This window comes from Aplysia californica, unplaced genomic scaffold, assembly GCF_000002075.1.
Source record: "Aplysia californica isolate F4 #8 unplaced genomic scaffold, AplCal3.0 scaffold01124, whole genome shotgun sequence".
Taxonomy (NCBI): Eukaryota; Metazoa; Mollusca; class Gastropoda; order Aplysiida; family Aplysiidae; genus Aplysia; species Aplysia californica.
The window spans coordinates 141,736-162,506 of NW_004798394.1; the positions used below are offsets into that span (position 1 = coordinate 141,736).

Genomic DNA, 20,771 nt, shown 5'->3' on the forward strand with positions numbered 1-20,771 from the left:
GGGGTGTCTTTGTTGTTGTTGTTGTTGTTTTTTTTGGGGGGGGGGTTGTATCTTGTCGTTGCCTCAGAACTATCCTGTTCATAATGCCCTCTTTACTTAAGAACATTTTGGACAAAACAGTTCTGAGGGGACGATAGGTTGCTGTTGTTTGAGAATGTCAATGGTAGGTCCTACTTCTTTTTCATCCGTCTTTTGTTTGTGTCTAGACATCCTGCTTTTCTCTGCACAAAGCGATTATTATTGTATCCTTTTGTCTCTCTTTTTGTCAAATATGATTGTAACTTTTTTGTAGCAATATGGTGGGTGGTTGGAGGGCTACTCTGGCAGATACTATTTCTTTATTCTGCCTTTCTTTATTCTGCCTTTCTTTATTCTGCCTTTTTTCCCTGTCTGTCTGCCTTACTATCGCCCAGCACAAAATGCTTGTTTTTGTGTCCATGTGCTTTTCTTTATCTCAAATGAACAAATTGTTCTTGTCTCTCTGACAGTAACGACAGCAAAGGTTTGTCTCTGCCGAATGTGGATTTTCTACAGAAGAAAGTCCATACACTGGAAGATGAAAATCTCAACTTGAGACTTGAGGTAAATTGAGCAGAGATATTTTCTTTTTTTCTTTTTTTTTATGCTATTGACTCTCTTTATTTACTCCTTATTCACGGTTTTGTTTTCACTTTTTTTCAGTTTGCTGACATAAAGGACTAGTTTCTATTTATAAAAGATAGTCCTTAAGATTCTCAGCCTACAAATCTCAATTTATTTCTGCATCTTTTCACATTGGCTGGAGGACTTATTTTTGATAATTCAAAATTTAAAGAATATCTACTGTTAGTTTGTATGCTTATTATGCTTGCTTTGGTCGACTGTTGGAGAAATCATTTTCGACTTTGAGTTTCATTTCACGGTTGTTAATGTTTTATTTTCTTTGTCCTTCTGTTTATTGTAGAGTGCCCAGCTGAAAGCAGACACTGACAGTTATGAGGAGAAGGAGAAAAAACTGGTAGAAGACTGCATTCAGCAAATAGGTGAGTGAAGGCTTGTTCAGTGTGACCCTTTTGGTCCTGTCTTATGTAAATTGTCGCTGTTATTTTGTTCACTTGTTATTGGCAAATTTCCTGTGGGTGGTTGGCGGGTGCTCTGGTGTGGTTTGATTCTTCTTTCCAATCAAACATTTATCATCCTTATCTCCCCTCCTTTTTTAAAATGTTTGTTACTCTCTTGTAACACCTCTAATCTTCTGGCGCTCATATGACCTTATGCAGTTGCGAGCGCCGAAAAACCTCTACTAAACAAAAAAAATTTCCTGTACTGTTTGTTTATTCATATGTATTTATATGTGTTGGTTTGTGTGTGTGTGTGGGTGGGGGGGGGGGGGGGGGGGGGAGGCTTTTTTTCAGCGGCTATTAGTCATTTATGCAGGTGGGAATTTAAAGAGCAGCACAAGGAAAGTTCTAATTCTTCACTCTTTCACTTCAGTACAACTCCCGTTGTCTTTTATGGCAAAAATGAAGGAATAAACAGAGAGATGCACATCTGGTCTAATCGTAACTGTTGGTGGTCGGTGGGTGCTTGTGTGTGGTTTGCTCCTTTTTTCCTGTCAAACATCTATCGTCCTTATCTCTCCTCCTTTTTGTTTGTTTGTTACTCCCTTGTAACACCTCTAATCTGTGGCACTTCTGTGACCCAATTATGTTGCAAGTGCCGTAAAACGCTTACTAAGTGGGTGTTTGGCGGGTGGTCTGGTGTGGTTTGCTCCTTCGTTCCCATCAAACATCAGTCGTCCTTATCTCTCCTCCTTCTTTTTTGTGTATGTTACTCTCTTGTAACACCTATTCTTCGGCACTTATATATCCTTATTGTGTTGCAAGTGCCATAGAACTCCTACTGAAACTAAACTCTTACTAAAAACAAATAATGATACGTTTTGGTCTAATCACAGCTGAGCTGAACCAGCAGGTGGAGTCTCTCGCAGAGGAGCTTCATGCCAAGGCTGAGGAGAATGGCCACCAGAAGGAAGAAATCACCGGCTTCCTGTCACAGATCACCGACTTGCAGAAGAAAATGCGCAAGGTATGCATATAAAGATAATTATATAAATAATAATTACTTTATAGTAATAATTACTATAATGTGATAATTAATAATGATAAATGATGATGATGATAATAAAAGTAATATTAATAATAACAATGATAATATAAATAATAACTAATAAAAATAATGAAGAATAATATTAATAATAATAACAATAATAATAATTCATGTCTTTTTTATTGTATAGATCTGTGGTATGAGTGGAGGGCATCGGTGGTATGTCCTGGTTCTTTATCGTCCTTTTTATATTTCTGTCAGTTTGTCTTGCTTTTTTTCCAGTACTGTATGATCATCATAGAAAGGCAAAGTATTAACTTGTTATGACATTTTTCTATGGTCTTTGCTGCAAGATGTAGAATTCAGCACAAATTTTTAACTTATTATGTGTTCTTGGCAAAATGTGGCAGGCTGTTATTTTTATATTACTTGCTGTAAACTGTTCAGTGCCTCTCCGTTGTCTGTGGACCGTGTGTGGAATTTATTATAATTTTGTTTGTTTGTTTTTCTCCCTCCTAGCTGACCCTTGAGAACATGGACCTGCATGAAAAGCTGACAGCCTCCACCGAGTCCCAGCGCAGACTGACCAAAGAGGTACTGACCCCACAATATATGCCTGTGTGTTCTCTTAGTGCTGGCTATCTAGATCTAATTATTTAAAAAACAACTTATGCAGTTGTGAGCGCTGTAAAACCTCCTCTAAAACTAAAAAAATAAGATAAGAAGGATGAGAAGTGTTTCTAATTGTTGGGACATAATGATGTTTATTGTCACTCTTTGAGTGACGTAGTTGGTTGACAGGTTTGCTAATATAGTCTTCTCATTTTACTTTCTTAATTGTTTTGTAATTTTATTTGTTGCGCTGCCCATTTTGAATTATGGCTTTGCTTCACAACAACAGACTTTAAAAAAAAAGATTGTACTGGATAAAGAGAATCCACAATGTGACTTCTAAAATAGTTACTATGGACGTTTTTAAATGATAGGCATGTATCTGTATCCAGTCTAAAGAAAAGGAGGGCACCATGAGCTGAGTTAGTGTTCTGCTGCACTGTGATGCAAAAACCAATGGTTCTATCGTGTAGGCTTCACAGGACACCGAGAATGTTTCTGAGTGTTATGGGGTCAGCTGGGGTAATAATATAGTGAAAAGCACATAGAGCTTGCTGTTTAGCAGGGGTATGCGCTGTACAAACGCTATTTATTATTACTATTATTATTATTATTATTATTATTATAATTATTATAATTACTATTAAATTAGTGTATGTCCTGTCTTTTTGCTTTCCAGCTGGGCAGCATGCAGGACAAGTACGATGAGCTGTTTGAGATGCTGGAGGAGGCCCAGGATGAGCTGCGGGTTCTTCGAGGCCGCCACAAGATCCGCGCCTCGGGAAAACACCACCACTCGGCCTACGCCGTGCCCACAGACTCGCTGGCCTCGGAGCTGGAGACTTCTCTAAAGCAGGAGCTGTCACAGTCCAACAGGAGGTGTGTGTAATATGCGTTTTTGTGTGTGTATAGGGTGGAGGGTTTGAGGGTTTTTGTGTGAGCGTGAGAGAGAGAGAGAGAGAGAGAGAGAGAGAGAGAGAGAGAGAGAGAGAGAGAGAGAGAGAGAGAGAGAGAGAGAGAGAGAGAGAGAGAGAGAGGGGGAGAGAGGGAGGGAGGGAGAGAGAGAGAGATGGGTTTGTTTGTATGTGAGGACACACCAGCATTTATTGATGTTTACTAGCACGGAGTTTTTGAGATGTGAGTGAGCACTCCGCTGTTGTTTATTGGTAGGTGCTTTAGCATTATCTCCTCCATTTACTTCTTTTCAAGTGCTTCTGTTGTCTTTTTGTGTTTATTTGTTTTTTTATGTGGAAGCTGCATCTCATCTCAATGTTGAGCTTCAATAGATCGTTCACTTATAAGAAGAAAAAAAAAGAAAAGCCAGAACAGGCCAGAACCTTGAATTCACTTGAATTTTTATCTCCTTTTTCCCCCCCTCAGGGCTCAGAGCTGGAAAATCTTTGAGACAGCGAAGGCTGCTAAGCGTGCAGCAGCAAAAGCAGCAGAGAAGGAAGTGATGTCGTCAGTTCGTATGTCTGTGATGGCAGTGCCGAGCTCGACCCGAGGTGACAGTGACACGATGTCTCAGGGTCTGTCGGCCTACCCGTCTGATGTGGAGAGTTTTGCCAGTGACGGATACAGTGGGGATATGGACAGTCTCTATGGGTGAGTCGGGGTTGAGTGTGAGATTGTCGGTGTAGAGTTGAAGTGCCTAGTTTGATGCTGTGGCCATGGTCGATGGATAACTTTGGAGGGGTTGAGGATTGAGATATTTAGGGAGATAGACTGAAACATATAGTGATAGAGAAGGGGATAAAGAGACTGAGAGGGTTAGAGAGATGGAGAAGGCAAATTTTGTGTATGAGAAGGAAAAAAGAGAGAATAGTGTTCCATAATTAGTTTCTGGAAAAGTATGGCTGTTTTAGTACCAACTCCTGTACATTCAACTGAACTCACTGAATGCGAAGCTTCATGGTGAAATTAGGTGCTCGTCAAAAAAATGCATTCAAAGATACTGAGATTTTTTCACCTGCCTGACAAGTACTACCAAATTTTTGTTTTTTGTCAAAAGCAAGGCAAATAAACAAGCTTTAAAACTATACCAATAACTCGACATGCCCAAAAATTAACGAGCACATGATTCCACCACATCATGACACATATTATTCTCAGCTCATGCTAATGCGTTCTCGTTCCATCTTCTCCTTTATCAGGTCAAACCCAGAACTAGGTCGCCCAGGCATCCCAGGCTCCAATGATCTTGAGAGTGCCTTGAAGCGGCTGGCCATTCGACGAGCGAATGAACTCAACGAAAAGGACTTCCAAGAGGAGGAAGAAGAGAGGAGGAGACAACAGCAAGTAATGAACATGTGAGTTTAATTTTTTCCAGAATACGTGGCTGGTTATGACATGACTAGCGTCATCTTGGGTGAAAGAATTTTGTTACTTGGACCTTTTTGGAGAAGCTAACATAACTCAAATGTATGTCATATTAGAAAAAGGATTTATTTAAAAAAAACTTTTTTGTTGTTCTTGAAAAGTGGTGGGGAGAGAGAGGGTGAAAGGTAATCTCGAAACGATATTATTTTGTTCGGTTTGGGCTTTAAAGGAGAGACAGTTAAAAAATACCAGCTCTGATGTACATATACACATGCGTTCACACACACTCATACGTGAACACACACACACACACACACTCACACACACATACGCACGCATGTACACACAGGCAAACACACAATCTCACATGCACACTCACACACCCCCTCTTTCTCTGTCTAACACACATGTGCACATCGACAAACGGAGAAAACACATGCATGCACATATAGGCTCAAGAGTGAAATTGTTTACAAGTACATTCAATGTTATCTCAGCTTTTCTGATCTTATCTCAAATTCGATTACCTTATTTTGTGTGTCGCAGGAGTGGTGCCACCTCCCCCAACAATATAACCAGCCCCGGCAGCACTTACTCTTACATGAGCTCGAACACTGGAACCCCTTCAGGCGGACAAGGTGGCTACAAGATGTCCGACAAACTACAAATTGTCAAGCCTATGGAAGGTCAGTAAAGAAGAGTCTTAATGAGAATATGAGACGAGGATAGGTTTTAGAAAAATAACATTTTCTTTACGATCCAATTACTCGTGCTAAACTGTGAAAATAAAGCTAGTTTTTAGTTCTTTATGTTTTATGTCCTTGTGGTCAATAATGAAGGAACTGCTACCAGAGTCTCACTAAAGTACAAGGAAAGATGAATTATACTGGGAGGTTGTGTTTTGTTAGCGGTAATGTGCTCTTTATTGAGGCTTAATATGCATGATTCTATTGTATTTCAATCTTTTAGCCACTTTCCCACAGAATTTCTCTTTTTCTTTTGTGCACTCTCTATTCTGTCTGATTTTCTCTTTCAATTTCCCTTTCTCTCTTCTTCTCTATATTTCGGTCTCATCATCCTTCTTTCTGTCATCATTCTGTTTCTCCTAGTCTCTCTCTCTCTACCTACCCCCTTCATCAGTCTCTCTCTGCCTGCCTGCCTGCCTGCCTGCCTGCCTGCCTGCTTCCCCCCCCCTCTCTCTCTCTCTCTCTCTCTCTCTCTCTCTCACTCTCACTCTCTCTCTCTCTCTTCCCTCCCCTCTCTCTCTCACCATTTCTTTTCTCCTGCCAGGCTCTATGACACTGCGTCACTGGCAGCACCTGGCCACACCCCACCTGGGTGGTATCTTTGAGCCCCGTGAGGGGGTGCAGATGAAGGGAGAGAGGAAGCTAGAGTTACAGGAGGAGGTCTATTCCCTCAGCGACTTCGAGGAGGATGGTGAGTTTGATCCCTGGCTGTTTACACTGGTGGTCATCAGCATTGAATAAACGGGATCTTTATTGAAATGAAATGTCACAAAATTAACTTATTAATGTAGAGTGCTTGAAATAAGTTGTGGCAAAAAGTTTCCATTGTTATGTTTTTGCCCTTTTTTTTGTGTGTCCCCTGGATGGAAAGAAGTTGGAAACTGGTGAGATTGTTTTTTTAAAAGGTTAATTAGAAAATTTTAAAAATTTGGTACGACCATAACTTTGTTCACTGTATGGCATGCATCTCTTATCGTGTATTGGCATCTTTGTTGTGCATTTAATGATTTTGGACATACTTGAACTATGACATTTGTTTTATTTTCTGGCGGTTCACTCACTAAAGCTCAAGTACCTTTTAAACCCTGGCATTTCTTTTGTTAGATCCACGCGACGTCCACACTCGCAAGGAGCAGGACAGTGGTTTGGTGTACACCTTCACTGACTCCACAGTCCCCACCATGGGGCCATACCGAGGTCTGGGAAGCTTGTTTGATAACAGGTAAGGCTTGTGATCGAGTGTCGTGAGCACTGCTCTATGGTTGTGGGTAAGTTATGTGCCATTAGACTCATTAGGTCAAATGAAAGGTGTCGTCTTGGGGTTTTTTTGTTTTGTTTTTCAGTTTCAGTGTGCAAGAGTGCAATTCAGAATTCTTCTTTTTCTTAATTATTAAACATTTTCCCCCCGCATATTTGTTGCTTTCTTATCCCTCTTTTGATTCATTGCTAAATGCAGTGATCTCCACTTAAAAAACACTCTACACAAAAACCTGATCTTCTTTTTCCACATAAAGGAATTTTTCTCTGTAATTTGCATGCCTAAAAACCTGTTCTTAGAAATAGAAACTCTCCTTAAAACTGGGTTTGAGTAAGGGCAGTAAACTTTTAAAAACATCTTGCTGGTGTGGTTTTTGCCTCCGACCACAATTAATAAAATCAATGAGTTTGTTTGTTGGTGAACTTCTTTTATATTTGGTCGCATTAGTGAGAGCTAAGCTAGGTTTAGTTTTGTCTCAAATAAATAAATTTGAAATTTGTATTTCAATCCCAATAAACAAACTTGAAACTCTCCTTCCCAGCCGAGCATCCTCTACAACCAGTCTGATCAATGCGTCCTTCACCACGGACGAGTTGCCCGTTCAGGCCTCCACGCCAAAGCCTGTATACAAAGAACAGAACAATCAGCAGCAACAGCACCAACAGGCCTCGGTGCAGACCGTCAACTCTCAAGGCACATCCATGTCTCTGGGTCTGGCTTCTCTGCTGCAAGGCCGCGAGAACACAGGAGTGGGCCGAGCTATCCTACGAGCCACGTCTGCCGGCCAGAAGGCTGCAGTTGCGATGGAAATGTCTGCCTCACCCGTGATTGCTACGCAGTCTGTCGCCTCAGGGTCTGTTCGCAACCAGTCAGGGTTTTTAATGTCTCAGTCGCTGAGCAATCTGTCGTCCTCTGCACCATCGTCAAAATCGCGAAACCTGCCAGGGTCAAAATCTTTTGAGCAGGTGCTGCAGGAGCCCCAGGAAAAGGTGAAGGTCACTGTGGCTGTCGGTGAGGAGTCAAAACAGGCCAGCATGTTCACCCCAGGTATGACTGGACAAGGATTCTTACAGCAGCTGAAGAACAAAGGCTACTCCCTCTATGGCCTGTGGGGGGGTGGGGGGAAGGGGGAAGGAGCTTCCTCAGACCCCGCTGCAGAGGGGGCTAGTGGTGTGGACAGTAAAGGCTTGGCAGCAGTGGAAGGCAACCCAGCGGTAACAAAACCTTCAGCAGAGTCCGTATTTGCTAATGGCTCAGGAGGTGGAGGCGTGGGAGTCCTTGGTGCTCTGACAAATTTCCGTCGTAACGGCATCTTTTGATGGATTTCAGCCCTTCCCCCCTTCATTCTCTTCCCAGACTGCGCCCTGCGGTTCTACACACATATAAATAGTTTTCTTAAACGGTGCCTATTTGTGATACTTTTTGCTGAGACTTAGTGTATATAAAAGAAATTGTCTATACATATATATATATATGCAAGAAGCAAAGAGTCATGACTAGCTTTGAAAGGCCAAAGACTTGACTAGTGTTTTGGTTGTATGGCTGTGTGTGTACAGTATAGTGGTAGTGTGTGGTACAAGTGATTTTGTCCCTAGCTTTAGTTCAGTGGTTTGTTTGACACTTGGACATGTATGGTCACAGCTTGACAGCTCAAATCAAGAAACTCGTATGTCACGTAATTGTGTCTTTCTTGGGAGAGTTGGAAAAAAAAAAAAGACTGGTTGTCATTTGTGTCCTTTCTTTTGAAGTCGCTGTCTTTTTTTTTCTATGGAGAGGATTTCTCAAAGGAAAAGATCGGGATTGTATAACATTAAAATGATTGATCTTATTCAGAATGTGAATTATGAGTTTATTGAGCTGCATTGTCAAGGTTTTTTTTTTTCTTTGAAGAAAGCTTTGTTTCCATGACATATTTTTGGTTTGTGAATTGTACCTCAGTGTGGTCATACAAACTCTTTTAGGAATTGAAGACTTCAAAGACACAAGTGAAAACCTGCGAGGTGAAATGATGTCTGAGGCCTGTACTTGTGTCAAAGTCGACTTTGGTTTGTGTTCAAAACATGATCAGTGTGTGTACATAATGTGATACATGCCTGTTTTAATTTATTTCAGGACTACCGGTATATTCAATGACAGCTGTCTTGCCCATTCGTGGCTGACCAATCATAATGGTTTTCTTGTTCAGTCCTTTTTTCGTAGAGATATATGGCAAGCATTTTTTGTACAGTTTCTCTGTTGTTTTTAGTCTCGGGTGTACAAATCTTGGGAGATTCATTCTCAGATACCTAGGTCTCTCCCTTCTGTTTGAGAATAAAGTTTTTGAACATTTTCCCTGTGTGTTTCCAGTTCAGGGGATAAGTGTATAGTATAGTCTCTGGGAGATCCTACTTCTTTTTCTGCTTTGTCTTTCTGTCTTGTCTTTCCTGAGCATGAAATTACCATTTTTGTGTCCATATTCTTCTCTTTATTCAAAACTAAACAAAGCTAAATGTATGACTGTGTTCCTGTCAGTTGCGATGATCGTATGAAATGTTGAGGGGAAGACTTCTGTGGGGGGACAAACCTGACATTCTGGTGCTAATGTTTGTACCCACAAGCGGTTTCTGGTTTTTTCTGTTTGACTACTCTCCAAACTACTAAAGTTGGAGAGGTTCAAAGAGCATCAGGTTTAGCTTCAACACTGGGATATCAGTGTGTTCCTATCTTTGGATACAGACTTACGACGTTGTCAGGGATGATGCAGTTTGTCGGGGGATTAAACTGAAAGATTCTGACGGCAATTGGGCTGTGATCAAGAGAGGTTCTGTCATGAAGATAGGACAGAAAGTGGGAGAAAATTTCTGTGGAGACCGGACAGAATACGAACATTTTAAAAATGTGTGGTCTTTCAGTACCAAGGATTGAGAACAAAGGTAGACATAGCTTATCACACAAAAGTTCCAACACTAGGTCTCTGTTTCTTGTCTTCCAGTTTCAGCTACTGTAACTTTCTGTAACTTGTGTAAAGCTAGACTCAAGCTGTATTTATGTACCCGTCTTTAAATGTACACACGCTTATTCCCATAACCGAGAAACCTCAGGAGCTGATAGTATAATCTCTGCTAAATTCATTGGACAGGGCTCTCATTATGCATTATGATATTCATGTTATCTTTTAACCAAGAGCATGCCAATCAAGTTTGTTCAGCATCTGGTCTCGGATTTAATCTCACTGTGTGTATGTAGATAAACATTGTCAGAACGTTCAGGTATGTCAGACCCTTGTGCGTTTTGTTGAACATCTCTTGATAATTTATGCATGCGTAGTCGGTAATATTTTCAATTGACTCGTATTCCCTCTAGAAATCAAAATTAGAATTGTGAATTACTGAATCCCATGTGGACGTACATTGTCATTGCTGGGTGTCCTTGATCATAACAGCAGTTAGGAGAAGAGAGTTGAGCTTTATTTCATGTTCACCAGTCACAAGAAGAACAGCTCTGGTTTTGTCTTGTCTTTCCATCCAGTACTTCAGGATATTGTAAGAATAACTATTTTTAGTGATTTTTTACAAGCATCATACTAAATCACAGGAAACAAAAAAGAGGTCCTGAAGTTCGATTACACCTTAGAATAAGGACTAGGAATTTTCCCAGCTTGGTTAAACATCTAATTTTAGTCTTTCATCGTGAATTACAGGTGCATCAGGGGACACAGTATTGTCCGTCTTCACATGGACTCTGCACATGACATTTTGAGAAATAATTTGGTTGTAGCTGACTGGTAAAGACCAAATGGTAAAAAAGATTTAATAGACAAAGACTGAAAAGACAAAGGAGTCAAAAGCAAAAGCAGACTGCACTCATGGGTACCGGGAATCTGTATTGTGACAAGTGTCTTTCTTTTCAGAAATCAGGAGATCTGTTCTCTTTGACTTAAAGTTATGTTGTCATGATGCCTGCAATCGACTAGGCATCTTCCATCTGGCAAATGTCAAAAACATTGGAATCCATAGACAAATTTATAGTTATATATTACAGAAATTTTCCTTGTGTACTGGAATGTATTATCCCTTAAACCGCATAAAGCAGTTATCATCAATCGTCGAGTTCAGTAAACATTTCCTGGAATCAAACGTTTTTGTCATGAAAGCAGTTTTTGTATCACTTTTCTACTTTTCCAAAGTTTCCGTTTTTCTGACTTTCTTCTCCCATTAGTTGCTTTGTGATCTGACTTGTACAAATTCAGCATTTGTTACAGGTGGCGATGACATCATGTTACTTTGTTTTCTTGAACACAATTGTATATAAAAAACGTATCGACTAGCGACAGTTTGACGAAATAAATGATGGCATTGACAAAATTGTTGATGATGATTGCAATATTGAGTTGTTTTATTAAGGTTTTTATTCATGTTGTACTTTCTGCTTTTAGTTCTCTCCGAGACAACTCTCAACTTTATCATTTTAGATCTCAGTGCAGTCCGGTTAATACCGTCTCATGCCAAGTAGGGCTATGTGTGTTTTTGTCCAGCATCTTGTTTATCTCCGGTCTCTTCAACTTCAACCTTTGTCAATACTGGATTTTAAAAAAATATTGTTTTTTTTTCTGTTGTTATTTTTACTTTTGTTTCCCCTCTCATCTGCTAATTCGTGTTTTAAAATCTTTTAGGTATGTACATGTTTACCTAATAACTTTTCCTCCTCCCTTAATCTTATTTTTGCCTTTTTCTCCGCCTTCATTGTTTCCACGTGTCGTTTATGTATGTTTTTCTTCTCCTTTTTTCTTCTTGTTCTTGTATTTATACTATAGGAACGTGCAGAGTACAGTTTGACCATAGTCTTTCATTGTGTAAATGGAGAGATTTCCTGTTGCTAGAATGTATTGTGTCCTTTTTTTGGTGCAGCACCAGTCTTGTTTTCTCTATTTTCCTTCTACAATATTCCTGGTTTTGCTTATGCTCTGTTAACATTTTAGAAATTGAGAGGGGAGAGTGGATAGAGCTATACAATGCTCCTGTTCCTACTCTTTGTTCCTACGGTTTTTGTTAGAGGATTAAAAATTTGGTCTTGTTTTTGTCTTTGCTGTTGTTTAGAAGAAGGAGTTTAGAAACATCAGAGATCTGCAGAGATGCAGAGTGGAATATCAGTGATCTGTAGATATGGTTGACAAGGATGCACAAATAAAGTCCCAAATTAATGTTTAAGAACTTTGCTTTCTATCACATTTGTTTTCAACCAGCTCAGTATTTGTGTTGCATAATTTGAGTTGAAGACATAGACGGGTAAGTGGCAGAAGAGATGTTCTAGTATGTTTGAGAGTGGCAAAGGTCTTGGAGCAGTGTTCACTGAGACTCAAGGAGGAGGCACAAGTAAATGTACATCTAGTTTTTGATATTTGAGAAAATACTGTATAGAGTTTTGCTAAATGTGCTATGCAACTTTTCAATTTTAGATGATGTGATGAATTCGGAATTTGTATTTGTTCGCAAGACTACAGAGATTTGAGTGCTTGACTCTGGTAAAAAGATTCTTGTTTGAATTTTGGATTGATTTACATTGTTTGAAAGAGTCTATTCCTGCTGTATATTTTCTCTCTAGTGATATCCTTGGCAGAGTTTCCTTGTGTAGTGTTTACTCTGAATCCCGCTTGCTATCTGTTGCCCTTTTCCCAATCTTTCGAAGAAGTAAAGAATTATCTCTTTCAGCAAGTGCCTGAAATAGTAGATAGCGTACTATATCAATGAAAAAGTTCCAGCCAAAGTTCTGAAACTATCATGGAGTCCTTTTCGAGTTTAAATTCAAGTTTCTGGTAGTTTGTCTATAAGTTTTTCTCCTTTTTTTGAGGACAATGAGGCCTAAAGCAAAGGTCTGCTTTCGATGTTTTGAGCTGTCTCTTTTTGTCTCTTTCAAAACAAAAGTGTTATATGCTCAACTCCTTTAGACAATAACTTTCTCACCAGTTTCTAGGTTGTTTTGTATTCTGTACTGAAAAAATATTTCTGTTTATCATCGTTAGTCAGTGACAGTCTATCCAAGTGCACCACTAGTCTTTTAAGTTGACTACTTCAACAGTAACATAGTACTTTATACATTTTCTGAGATTTTGTATAAGTCATTTTTAGGGAACTCAGTAGGCTACTCAAAGTACCTGACTTTGGAAGGTTGCAAAGGAGAGAAGCTCTTTTAAAAGGTGCTATTTAGAAGATATGCAAAATTTGGGTTTTAAAAGTTTTTGTAGTGTAAATATACCATCAGTTGCTTTATTCTAGTTCTAGCGTGAGAGCTCCATTTAAAATAAAATACAAATGCCATTGAAACGTCAATAAAAGTTTTCATTGTTTCTCTCATTTTGCATTGGCTTGATCACATAATAATATCAATTTGTGGTTGTTTCAATACCACAGAAGTCAAATGAAATTCAGTGGCAGTTTTACACCAAAAAAATGGCACCAAAACTTGCATAGTTGATATTTTAAAAGATTTTTGGGGGTAAATTATTATTTATATCTCCTGAGTGCCATGTTTTAATTTGTTAACTGCATTTTTTGTCTGCCGTATTCTCTGTTTTTTTGTTTATTTAGATTTCTTTTGTTGTCCTTCAACCCTTTATCCCAACAAATATTAAGTCGTTTTAGTTCAGTTTCGACAGACAGTTGCAGCCCATAGTGTTGGCAGAGTTGGTTTCATCCTACATCTTTCCAGTTACGCCCACTGTTTAAGTTTTTACCCTTGTTGCTTTTGTTTCACCATTTTTATAGTTTTCTTCTGGGTCACAGACTTAGATGATGTTTTGTTAGTTTACAGAAGCGTGCCAAAATCTTGAGTCTCTGATATGTGATTGTCATTTAGCAAACAGTACATGTACTTGATTTAGCAGGAGAGACCAAATTCCTCAAAGTGCCCATTTGTATACGTTATTCATATCACTTAGTTTTAGCCGTGTCTTTTACTTTGATACCTTTCATGTGCTCCCATTGTGACTTGAGTATGTGAATGATCACATAGATCATAGTTCTATGGAGGAGGTCAATGGAAGACAGAAAGATTTGTTCATAATGATAGTTACTTTACTAAAATCGCTTTTTTTTTCTCAGTGTTCTTGAGAAATGCATGTTGGATAGAATAAAGTTTGACCAGTTTATGTTTTAGTTTTTTTTTAAGGTTTAAATTTTACTGTGTTTTGAATCTGTAGAAAGAAGTGCAACTGACAGTCCCAATGAAGTGAATACGGTAGAAAGAAATTGTGAATACTGAGGTAAGGAGTATTGGCTGTGTTTTCATGAGAACTTTGTGCCTTGTAAAGAAGGAGAAAATGTTATGTGGATTGTCAATGTATCATAATTGTTAAATAGAATATTATGTTTCCTGGACTGTCTCTGTCCATTTTCAAATCTACAGACCAAAATCCAGTTTAGGCTGACTCAGCCAGCCATCCTAGGCCATGACCCATAGCTTTATTTTTGGGGTGGGGGTTCTTTTTTATAATTATCTCTTTTTATGTTCGCTTAGAGGAGCGGAGCGAAGTCTTATTGCTCTTAGTATCTTAGACATTAAAAGATCGTTAGGCGGTCGGACTTTGCCTCGGACTAAAGGATTCTGGGTTGCACATGTGTAAGAGAGGTTTTGAACAAATTCAGTTATAATCAAAAGTTAAAACCTGTTGTTTTAACCATTATCTGCAACGTCTCAAAGAACAAGAAGACTAATGACGCCTGTGTATTAGCCCTGGCCGCTTAAAGGAGCGTGTCACTGTAGGTGAATGAAAGGCTCTCTCGGTACAATTCACAGCGTGACTTCAGAGCTTGGTGTGCACTGTGGAGAGCATACGCCACCCCAACAACCCTGTATAAAATTGCTTAGACTATGCCATTGCAACATGTTAGTTTCAATTAGTTCCAGTGCCAAGTTCTCTTCTCCCCCATTAAGTCTATCCATCCCCCCTGCCCTTCCACCCCCATCCCTTCTTCCTTACCCCTCTCCCTGCCTCCCCCCCCCCCCCCTCCATATTCCCCATCCAAATCCCTCCGCCTAATTTCTTCATTTTCCTCTCTAGACAACACCCCCTATCCACGTCCCCACTCCCTCCCCAACCCCCTAAGCTGTTGTGAGAGAAAATCTATTCCAATATCCAAGTCGTTGTAGTTTGGACTGGAGTCTACTTAACCTGCCAACTTTTTGCACCCTTTTCCAACTAGCTAAGCGTCCAGGTATACATCATCTTACCAGTTTACTCCATTTTCCTCTAATGTGCATGTTTTGCTATTGTGTGAAGCAATTGTCATTCTTGATAGGTTTCATTTTTACTACGAGCTTCTATTGTGATGAAATTAAAAAAAGACATGATCTTCAAACGAACAGCTTTTGTACTTTGTTGTTTTGTTCAACTTGTATTTTCATATACAATGTATATGTATGTGGGTGGTTGGCGGGTGCTTTGTGTGGTTTGCTTCTTCTTTCCTATCGTCCTTATCTCCCCTTCTTCTTTTTTTATGTTTGTTACTCTCTTGTAACAACTCTAATTTTCTGGCGCTCATATGAGCTTAGCGAGCGCCATACACGGTAAAACTCTACTAAAAATATATCATGGTATATATATATATACACACATGGGTACGTGCATGCGTTATCTATGTACATTAGATGTCTTCTTTACCCCTTGTTTTTGTTTTCGTCTATCTAATGGGAGTGCGTGTGGTTGGAGGGCGCTACTGGTACTGGTAGGTCTTATACTTCTTTACTCCCCATAAGACTTTTTTACTCCCCCCCCCCCAAACCCCCATTGCGTTTTTCTGTCTTACTTTTTCCCAGCACTAAATGACCATTAATGTGTTAATGTGTTTTGTGTTTCACTACGTACGCATACACACACACGCACACGCACACGCGCGTCGCGCTCACGCACGCACGCACACACACACACACACACGCACTCATATACGCACGCACATGTGCACACCCATACACACACACTCACACACACACACACAAACACACACACACACACACACACACGTTAACAAACCCTGATATGCCACTGTATGATGCCTGTTTTGAAATGCTCTATTTGTGAGGCATCGTGGTGGAATCAGGCTCTCGTCAAAATAATCGAAGTGAAGAAAGTAGCATTTTTCTGCAGGTTTGTGAATTTTAATCAAATTTTTGTTTTTTGGCACACCTTTCATGCCCATTAAAGAACTCATTTCTGTGTGGATTTTTCTGAAAAGCTTTGATTAAAGGCATAAAAAACGTAAATCTTTAGTTACCACGGACTCTTAAGCTAAGGAAATAACTAATCTTTGGCGGCCATTTTCTCACTAATTTTACCTCTGAAAACAGGTGACCCCCACCTCCTTCTTTTGCAAATATATCGACTTGTATTCAAGATAAATTGATATTTCTTGCATCCAAATAAAGACAATTGAACAAGCTTTAAGATGATATCAATAACTCTACATGTCCAAAAATTGACGAGAGCCTGATTCCACCACGCTGCCTCACATTTATATTTTGTTCGTTACCTTTGCGGGTTATTGGAGGGCGCCACTAACAGACTTTACTTCTCTTCTTTACTCCTTTTCTATTGGGTTTTTGTTGTTGTCTGTCTTGCTTTTTCTCTAGTAAAGGCTGTTTTTTGTCGATTTACTTCTCATCGCTTTAATACTGACCTCACAATAATGTTACATACTGTAGTCTCCGCCTAAGATCCCACCACTTACGACCCCGGTTCGCTTAAGATCACGCCGTTTTCAGAAAACACTATTTTGTACAATACAAAAATAACCCATAAGGTTCCGCTCTGCTTCATTATGAAGGTCTACATTCGGCTAAGGTCCCGCATTTGAGATAATAATTTACGGAAAAAAAAAAACCCGGCGGGCAAAGCCGATCAACCAAGAGTGAAAAGTTGAGATCATTGAACTGCCTGTCGCGCCAAAGATCAGTCACTCTCGTGAATGTGATCGCATAATACTTACTTTACTTTACTTTGTCCGTCCTCTTGTACCTCTAGGGCGTCGAGGGGAGAAAGAGCTTTCGGTCTCTAGCAAGTTTGATGGCCTTGCTGTGTGGGATATTGTTCTCAGGGTATCCTTCACACCCTGGATCCAGGTCTTTCTTGGTCTTCCTCTTGCTTTGTACCCTGACACTTTCCTGTAGTAGGCTTTACTGGCAAGCTGGTTAGGTGCCATACGTGTGAGATGTCCAGACCACCTGATTGCTTGCCTTCGGATGGAGTGGAGGACATGTGTTGTTTCCACCATTTCTCTAATCTTGTTGTTTCTGACGATGTCCCGTCTGGTTTTGTTGACGGCTCTCCTGAGACATCTCATCTCGCACATGGTGATCTTACGTTCCAGACTTTTGGACTGGGTCCATATCTGGTACTGGTGGGTCAAGGTGGGGATGAAGATAGAGTTAATGAGCTTGGTTTTGGTCTCAATGGGGAAGTTAGGATGTTTGGGGAGTGGGGCAAGCTGGTAGCTGACGTTGTTAGCCTTTTGTACTCTCGTCTCAATTTCTCGGTTGAGACGTTCGTCTTCCGAAAAGATGCTACCAAGATACTTGAACTCGCTGACCTGTTTCTGCGGATTTCCGTCGATGGTGATGTTAAGGTTGCCAGGTGTTCTGCTGACTTTCATCGTCTCTGTTTTGCTTTTACTGATCTTCATGTTGAGCTTTTCACATTGTGTATTCAGCCTGTCTTTGTGCTCTTGAAGTTGCTCTTCTTTTTCATGTGTATGGCTTTGATCGTCCGCAAACAGCATCCCATTCAGGTCTACCGGGTTGGGGTTTGCTTCTTTTGTAATTGTGTTCATGTATATTATAAACAGTAGCGGTAATAACACACCCCCTTGTCTCACTCCAGATGACACGTCGAACCAGTCAGTGATTCCGTTTTGGGTGCGGACTGTGCTCATACTGTTGGTATAGATGGCTCTGATGTTGTCCAACAGTTGTCCCCCTAATGCTGTACTTTTCAAGTGTTTGCCACAATTTGTTTCTATCTACTCTATCAAACTTTTCCCCCCTTGTCTATAAATTCTTGATTGATCGCATAATAAGGGTTGTAAAACTCGATGAAAAGAAACAATGTTGGCCCCAGACGGGATCACATCGATGTGATAACTGAACGATGTATTGTTTTCCGCAAACATAGTACTCGCGTCTTAGCTCTCCAACTTAACTTCTAAAATTACATCACACGCTGGGTAGGTACAGAGTTGAGCTGGGCGCGGAATCAAGTCCGGAAACGATTCCCACGATTAATGCTGCGGAAGAAAAGTTCCATTTCCTTTTTTGGTAAACCAACGGTTACCAGTTATTTTATTCATTAAAATCTTCTGTTTTTGGAATTTTTTTTAAAAGAAAAATAAAAGTTGATGCTTCGTAGTGTTCCGAAATCAAGGTTATTATAAATCATGAAGATGCTCGGAGCCAACCAGGTAACCACTGCAAGAAATCACATCATTAGAAAGTAAGCAATCGGGTTCGGAGTCGATTCCTACGATTCCTATCTTTCAATAATCGGGAACCTAGCCGCCCAGTGCTAGATCTAGTAGGTGGGGCGAACAAGTACAAGTTCGCTTCAAGGTGGGATCACTTCGAGCGTTGATCTTGAGACTCACGATAGGATACTAAGTGAAAATGGCATGTCTCGTGCCACTGTGATTGGTCATCAAGGTTGAACCCTCTTTGCTCTCCAAATGTCATAAACCCACCTGGGGGCACACCAGTTCTACACTTGAATACACAGTTAATAGAATTCGGTGGCTAAGCAGTATCCCGACACCACGTCGCCTGGTACAACAACCAACAACAACAACAACAAAAAACCCACCAAAACAACCCAGTTGGAGTAGAGTCAGAAAAACAAAAGCATCCAACAAGGAGAAAAAGGTAGTGTCTACGTTCTCTAACGTTAGAGAATGTATACAAGTAAGCTGTCTAACGCTCTCTAATGTTCAGTGCTCCAAGCGTGGCATCGAATCCTGGTCCCGGAAGGTTTTTTTTTTTCTTCTCCTCCTCCCGACTGACCAACAATTTGCCCGCGGACCCCCAACCAGGGCGAATAATAATTGGCAGGGGTCTATAGGGGCCTCGGGAGCCCCCCGGGAGCTGAATAAAATTTACAATGGAAGAGCTAAAATTTGGCTTCTCTGAGCCTAAAATAATCTTTAAAAAAATGAGACTGACAGACCAAGTAAAGCCGCTATTGAACTTTAACCAGGCCTAAATTGGTAAAAAGAAAAGTAGGCTACTTTGTAGGTAAAAGCTCCTCTTGGGGACAAAACCAGAATGTGCATGCTTCATCAGTACATAAAAAATACAAAGCAACAAATTATAATTATGGAAAAAAATTGTTGGTCAGTAGGGAGGAGGAGAAGAAAAGAAGAAAAAAAACAAACGAAAAAAAACAAACTTTGCGGGACCGGGATTAGTTCCCGCGCTCATAAAATAATTGAAGAACTTCAAACGCAGCGTCACGCTTTCCATTCGGCCATAGAACTTTCAACAGCGAGGAGATTAAGCTTCATATATATACAGCACTGTTTCAGGAAAGGCAACGCGATATAATATATAGGTCAAGATGTAGATCTAGATCTAGTTTTTTTTTTTTTACAACCAAGAAAGTGAGTAAAGAGGCGGCGGGCATCGGACCAGCAGGATGAGGGTCTGGAGGAAACTAAAAAATGGCGGAAAATTGGAAGCACTGAACATTAGGCCTAGAGAATGTAGTCAGCTTATTCGTTCTCTAACGGTACCGATAGTAGACACTTCCGGGGAAAAAGTCAAAGAAGAATGGGGGCTCTTTGGAAATTGCCTTCCCGTTTGTTTACATGAGAAACAGAAGTGATGGCTAAGGACAAAAATGGCCATGCAGGCTAAGTGAACCCTGCCACATTAGCCAGTAATATTTTTCTGCCTTTTTTGTATTAAACATTTATTTTGGCCAGATTGAACTTTGGTGGACCCACCGTGTTTACTTGTGTATTAATTAATGCGCACTAGCCATAACAGTGAGGGTTGGGGGGGGGGGGCTGCTGAAACCCCCACAATCAGGGGGGCAACCCCCCCCCCCCGCCCAAAAAAAGCAAAAAAAACCCCCACAATCTTCACGTTTACATGGCAAATTATCTTTTTTAAAAATGGCAATTTCCAAAGAGCGCAGAAGAATGTCCGCGGTTTTTTTTCCCTTTCTAAGAGCACGCGCAGATTTATAAATAAACATTTTATTTTTAGCTTTCTGGTCGCCAGGAAAGGAAAGTCGCGAAAAGGAAAATCCAGGATTCACTTCCGGTTGCACTGATCCCTCAAAAGAAACTAACTGTCGAAACTGGTCAGATCATAATGATTGTGGTACTGTGCTCAGTCCAAACCTGGTAGATCTATCTTTTAAGTGAATAAAAAACAACAACAACAACACAGCATTCAAAACAATCTTAATTTTGTAATTATTTTGTTTCTGAAGTTTCTATCAATGTGTGAAGATTGTGTGCACTGGTCAACCAGCATAATTTTCCGACCAGACTCGGATTCCGTCATGCAATCTATAGACTGCACACTTCAATTTCGCTCTTGAAAATATATAGATTCTATATTCTAGATCTAGCATTAGCAAAGCTTTCATAAGAGTAAACAGACAAGTGTATGGTTGTATTAGAGTTATTATTTGTTTTCTTTTTTTCGACAGTCGATTGCTTGAGTAGCTCTTTTCTTATTAATTGTTATGATGCTTGGTGTGTGCTAGTATCGGTATTTAGTTTCTA

At 40.1% G+C, this 20,771-nt stretch overlaps 1 protein-coding gene across 2 annotated transcripts in view; it reads left to right on the top strand.

Moving 5' to 3' along the window:
- Positions 1–15,362, top strand: part of LOC101863557 — a 35,645-nt gene extending 20,283 nt beyond the window's left edge. For both annotated transcript variants that reach the window (XM_005111796.3, XM_035973310.1), the window contains 11 exons: positions 489–582; positions 944–1,022; positions 1,937–2,067; positions 2,608–2,682; positions 3,380–3,579; positions 4,081–4,305; positions 4,854–5,009; positions 5,566–5,705; positions 6,310–6,456; positions 6,870–6,987; positions 7,565–15,362. In XM_005111796.3, the coding sequence (XP_005111853.1) occupies positions 489–582; positions 944–1,022; positions 1,937–2,067; positions 2,608–2,682; positions 3,380–3,579; positions 4,081–4,305; positions 4,854–5,009; positions 5,566–5,705; positions 6,310–6,456; positions 6,870–6,987; positions 7,565–8,342 (2,143 nt within the window). In that variant the 3' untranslated portion in view covers positions 8,343–15,362. The remainder of the gene's footprint in view (positions 1–488; positions 583–943; positions 1,023–1,936; positions 2,068–2,607; positions 2,683–3,379; positions 3,580–4,080; positions 4,306–4,853; positions 5,010–5,565; positions 5,706–6,309; positions 6,457–6,869; positions 6,988–7,564) is intronic.
- The last annotated feature ends 5,409 nt before the right edge of the window (positions 15,363–20,771 follow it).